Below are 6000 nucleotides of genomic sequence, written 5' to 3'. Positions count from 1 at the left end.
AATACATTTTGGCCTAAATATATGACAAAAATTGAATATATTGGATATTTTTTAACTGTCAAAGTAGAAAAATATTGTTATTTTTTCAAAATTGTCGCTCTTTTTTTTATTAATATCGCAAAAAATGAAAAGCGCACAGGTGATCAAATACCACCAAAAGAAAGCTCTGTTTGTGGGAAAAAAAGGACCTAAATTTCGTTTGGGTACGGCGTTGCATGACCGCGCAATTGTCAGTTAAAGTCGCACAGTGCCGAATCGCAAAAAGTGGCCTGGACGTAAAGCAGGAAAATCCTCCGGTCCTAAAGTGGTTAAAGTGTATTTTTCCCCCAAATAAATTGCGTTTGAAAAAATGCTGTGCAAATACCGTGTGACAGAAAAATTGCAGCAACCGCCGTTTTATTCTCTAGGGTCTCTGCTAAAAAAAAAATATATATATATATATATACATATATAATATATTATATTATATTTGGGGCTTCTAACTTATTTTTTAGCAAAAAAAAAAAAACACAGATTTTTACATATATGAGAGAAAAGGTTCAATTCTAATAGGTTGCTATGGGTCACTGCAAACCTCCATGAACAGTGTACACGCTGCATTCTGAAAAATAGACACTAGGTGGCGCTCTGTTCAATGTGTATAATTATCACATGGTTCTTCCTTTCTATCTAGCGAGTTATTTCCTCAGCCCGACCTCTGCTTTCTGATTGGATAACGTCACCCGGCAGTCTCCTGCTATTGGTTAGGACTTCCCGGCCTGCGTGCCTTGCTTGGTGAAGGGGATTCTCTGTTACACATCGCAGAGAGGAGAATGGAGATGTCCTACCAGGCCATTAAGAGCGCTTCACAGAGTAGAGAGGCGGTAAGACGCGGCATGGACTCTGTTCCCAGCCTCCGTGTGGGGCCTGTGGCTGGGGAGCGGGGGAATGAATGGCTTCCTGGTTACCATGGTTACTGTGTCTGCGGGTTGCCGTGGGAACAGACATGCGGCCTCGGTCGCGCATGCGCAGTCGCCATGTCTGTGTGTTGGGCATGCGCAATTGAGCTCTTTGGGCCTTTATACATAGCCATTGGTAAAGAGATGCGGACGATTATACCTTCATAAAGAAGGACAGAAACACCTATAGAGTTTATACAGATGATGTGGTTTCCATGGAAATGCTTATTGACATGAATTACAATGCAGTTTATACCTGCGCCATAATGCGTTAATCGTGCGATGATGAGAATCGCGCTGTCACAGAGATGCGTCACATTGTGCGTTTTATGGGGTTTGCTGCGATTTCAGACAAAAACGTAATACAAATCCTCATCATGGCATTGCGCTTTTCTGCCGCATTACGTTTAATTTTTTATTTTTTTTTCCGTGTGCGTCAAACCTATCCGCTTCCAGTCCCCGCCTTTTCTACCACTTTTTGTTCAAGTGTAAAAATCTGTATTTTTTTGCTAAAAAATGACTTAGAACCCGCAAACATTAAACTTTTTTTTTTTTTAAGCAGAGACCCTTGAGCACAGGTGTCAAACACAAGGCCCCCGGGCCGAATGCGGCCCCCCAGGCCATTTCACGTGGCCCTCGCACCTCTCCTGCAGCTGCGGCACCCCCCTTGTCTCTGTAGTCGGCAGCAGAGAGGACAGAACTTCTTTGCCAGATCCTGTGCAGCTGCAGAAAGGCTCGTCGTTGCCCACCCCCTCTCCCTTTCTCAGCAATTCGCAGCAGAGAGGAGGGCAGATCTCCTCCTACAGATCCTGCACCTCTCTGTGCGGCCGCAACACCACCTTGTCTCTGCCCCCACCTTGTCTCAGTATTCGGCAGCAGAGAGGACAGAACTTCTTTGCCAGATCCTGTACAGCTGCAGAAAGGCTTGTCGTTGCCTACCCCCCTCTCCCTTTCTCAGCAATTCGCAGCAGAGAGGAGGGCAGAACTCCTCCTACAGATTCTGCACCTCTCTGTGCGGCCGCAACACCACCTTGTCTCTGCCCCCACCTTGTCTCAGTATTCAGCAGCAGAGAGGACAGAACTTCTTTGCCAGATCCTGTGCAGCTGCAGAAAGGCTCGTCGTTGCCTGCCCCCTTTCCCTTTCTCAGCAATTCGCAGCAGAGAGGAGGGCAGATCTCCTCCTACAGATCCTGCACCTCTCTGTGCATCCGCAACACCACCTTGCCTCTGCCCCCCCCCCCCCCCCCAGTCTCAGCATTCAGCAAACTCTATAAGCTGACTCCAGCCCTCCTCTGGTTCTCCTCCAGACCCTGCATTTCTTCCCAGACCCGCCCGCATCTTCTTCCTGACAGCTGCACAAGATAAGGGGCTGTATTGTGATGTAAGGAAGGGTGGGTGACTCTTGACTTCTGATGGTGGGGGGGGGTTCTTGTCATCTCGTGTAAGGGGGGGGGGGGGAATGCTCTGAACATCTAATCCTACAGATATAACCGACCCTTTGAGAGCAACCATAATGCTGATGCGGCCCGCGATTAAATGGAGTTTGACACCCCTGCCCTAGAGAATAAAATGGTGGGTGTTGCAATTTTTTTTTATGTCACACGCTATTTGCACAGTTTTTTTTTTTTCAAACACAATGTAAAAAAAAAAAAATGCACTTTTTGAATTTTAACGCACAAAACAATACCCAGTTCTTTGGTAAAACATATAAGGTAATGTTACGACGAGTAAATAGATACCAAACATGTCACACTTTAAAATTGTTCACGTCCGCGCAACGGCGACAAACAACGTAAATCTTATTATTCGCAGGTGACGCTTTAAAAGCCTTTATGGGTTCCCTCTTTAGATGTACAGAGAGGTCTGGTGCTAGAATTACTGCCCATGATCTGACTATGGTGATACCTCACATGTCTGGGACGATCGCTGTATGTGTGCGTGGGAGACCGAGGCATGTGTTCGCCTTTGCGTGTGAGCATGGGGGGTGCTTTACATTTTCTTTTTACATTTTATTTATTTATTTATTTTTTTAAACTGTTGCTTTAATTTTTTTTTTTTTTAAATCACTTTTTTTTTGTTATGGCAGGGAATATAAATTTCCCTTATGATAGCAATAAGCAGGGACAGGTACTCTTTTATGAAGGGATCTGGGGGTCAATAGATCCTCCCGCTGTTTGTAAAAACTATCTAGCAGCTAATTAGCTGCTAGGATTGCACTTACAAGACAGCCGACCGTCAGCTTAAGGCCCCTTTCACACAGGGGGACCGTTCAGATCCGCCTGTCAGTTTTTTAGGCAGACCGGATCGGGTGCCCCATGCATCCCTATGGAGCGGCGGATGTCCGCTGACACCTGCTGTCATCCGATCCTGTCCGTCAAATCCGGAAGGATTGAAACCCTATTTTCCATCTGTCCATCAGATCGGATGAGAATGGACAGGCGGTCTGTCCTCATCCGATTCCCCCATAGAGGACAGCGGGGATCTGACACACAGAGCAGAGACGGAGCTGTCATCCGCCTGCTTAGCGGGGGATCGGCGGATCGATCCCCTGCTGAGCAGCACGGCTCTGCCAACGTAATGGAGCAATACCAGGGGGGATCATTCCAGTATAACCATTTGAAATCCAGTGAGGTACTTGTATGTGGTCATCACCAGCAGGGATCACTGAGCCAAACCCCCCCCCCCCCTTGTGACCCTCAAACCGGGAAAAGGGGAGGGAAACCAGCAGAGATCACTGATCCCCCCCCCCCCTTGTTACCCACAAGCCAAGGAGAGGGGAGGAAGACCAGTAGAGATCACTTTGCCCCCCTTTGTGACCCTCAAGCCGGGAAAGAGGGAAGGGACACCAGCAGAGATCACTTATCTTTCTCCCCCCCCCCCCATGTGACCCTCAAACTGGGGAGATGGGAGGAAGACCAGCAGGGATCACTCATCCCCCCCCCCCCCCCCGTTACCCTCAAACCAGGGAGAGGGGAGGGGGACCAGCAGAGATCACTGGTGTACCCCCCCCCTCCTTGTGACCCTCAAGCAGGGGGGGGAGACCAGCAGAGATCACTGTCATTGTCGTCCCTTGTGACCCTCAAACTGGGGAAAGGGGAGGGAGACCAGCAGAGATCACTGATTCCCCCATTGCCCCCTCTTGTGACCGGATCTTCCCCGCAGCAGCAAGGGTGACATGGTGGCACAGCTCTCTGTGCCATTGATCACTACAACTTGTGCAGCTTCCTCTATAGAGACATCATGTGTCCCATTCAGGGTACTTGGTAAATGTTTACTATGATAATAAAAGGTGATAAAATGTAGCAGATGAGAAACTCTAAGCTGGCGGCACCACTAGAGGGCAGTAGAACACTATGCATGGTTCTGTCTCCTAGCTATAGGAACGTTGTGTGAGGTCAGTGTATTTGTATTCTTGTTACATTGCAACCTGGCTACCTGGAGGGAGCTTGTATTGTGTTCTCAGTCTGTGTCTGAGGTGTGGTAATCCCTGTCATTTGCACAAGCTTTTGTACCATGAAAGCAGACCTGGCAGAAAACAGAGACTGAATATATTTGTTTTATGAAAGTAGATCAGGGGTCAGAAACCTTTACAACATTACGTGCCAATTTACAAACATTAGACAGTCAGTGTGCCAGTAATAGACAGAGCTCAGATACACCCCAATGCATGCACCTTCCCACCTCAGACCACCCCCTGTGCATACACCTTCCCACCTCAGACCATCCCCTGTGCATACACCTTCCCACCTCAGATCATCCCCTGTGCGTGCACCTTCCTACCTCAGACCATCCCCTGTGCATACACCTTCCTACCTCAGACCATCCCCTGTGCGTTCACCTTCCCACCTCAGACCGTCCCCTGTGCATACACCTTCCCACCTCAGACCATCCCCTGTGCGTGCACCTTCCCACCTCAGATCATCCCCTGTGCGTGCACCTTCCCACCTCAGACCATCCCCTGTGCGTGCACCTTCCTACCTCAGACCATCCCCTGTGCGTTCACCTTCCCACCTCAGACCATCCCCTGTGCATACACCTTCCCACCTCAGATCATCCCCTGTGCGTGCACCTTCCCACCTCAGACCATCCCCTGTGCGTGCACCTTCCCACCTCAGATCATCCCCTGTGCGTGCACCTTCCTACCTCAGACCATCCCCTGTGCATACACCTTCCTACCTCAGACCATCCCCTGTGCGTTCACCTTCCCACCTCAGACCATCCCCTGTGTATGCACCTTCCCACCTCAGACCGTCCCCTGTGCATACACCTTCCCACCTCAGACCATCCCCTGTGCGTGCACCTTCCCACCTCAGATCATCCCCTGTGCGTGCACCTTCCCACCTCAGACCATCCCCTGTGCATACACCTTCCCACCTCAGACCATCCCCTGTGCGTGCACCTTCCCACCTCAGATCATCCCCTGTGCGTGCACCTTCCCACCTCAGACCATCCCCTGTGCATACACCTTCCCACCTCAGATCATCCCCTGTGCGTGCACCTTCCTACCTCAGACCATCCCCTGTGCGTTCACCTTCCCACCTCAGACCATCCCCTGTGCATACACCTTCCCACCTCAGACCATCCCCTGTGCGTGCACCTTCCTACCTCAGACCATCCCCTGTGCGTTCACCTTCCCACCTCAGACCATCCCCTGTGCATACACCTTCCCACCTCAGATCATCCCCTGTGCATACACCTTCCCACCTCAGATCATCCCCTGTGCGTGCACCTTCCCACCTCAGACCATCCCCTGTGTATGCACCTTCCCACCTAAAACCATCCCCTGTGTGTGCACCTTCCCACCTCAGACCATCCCCTGTGCATGCACCTTCCCACCTCAGACCATCCCCTGTGTGTGCACCTTCCCACCTCAGACCATCCCCTGTGCGTGCACCTTCCCACCTCAGACCATCCCCTGTGTGTGCACCTTCCCACCTCAGACCATCCCCTGTGCGTGCACCTTCCCACCTCAGACCATCCCCTGTGCATACACCTTCCCACCTCAGATCATCCCCTGTGCATACACCTTCCCACCTCAGATCATCCCCTGTGCGTGCACCTT

General features: G+C 50.4%; 1 protein-coding gene across 3 annotated transcripts in view; it reads left to right on the top strand.

The window, feature by feature from the left end:
* Nucleotides 1-738: 738 nt before the first annotated feature.
* Nucleotides 739-6000, top strand: part of KATNAL2 (katanin catalytic subunit A1 like 2) — a 106995-nt gene continuing 101733 nt past the window's right edge. For 2 of the 3 annotated variants that reach the window (XM_082255114.1, XM_082255113.1), the window contains exon 1: nt 739-863. In XM_082255114.1, coding sequence (XP_082111240.1) covers nt 813-863 — 51 coding nt within the window. In that variant the 5' untranslated portion in view covers nt 739-812. The remainder of the gene's footprint in view (nt 864-6000) is intronic. The other variant, XM_082255115.1, reaches the window with a different exon arrangement.

This window comes from Pelophylax lessonae, assembly GCF_965119305.1.
Source record: "Pelophylax lessonae genome assembly, chromosome: 1".
Taxonomy (NCBI): domain Eukaryota; kingdom Metazoa; phylum Chordata; class Amphibia; order Anura; family Ranidae; genus Pelophylax; species Pelophylax lessonae.
Note: the sequence above shows the minus strand (reverse complement) of the source record. Positions and strands in the feature narration are given on the sequence as shown.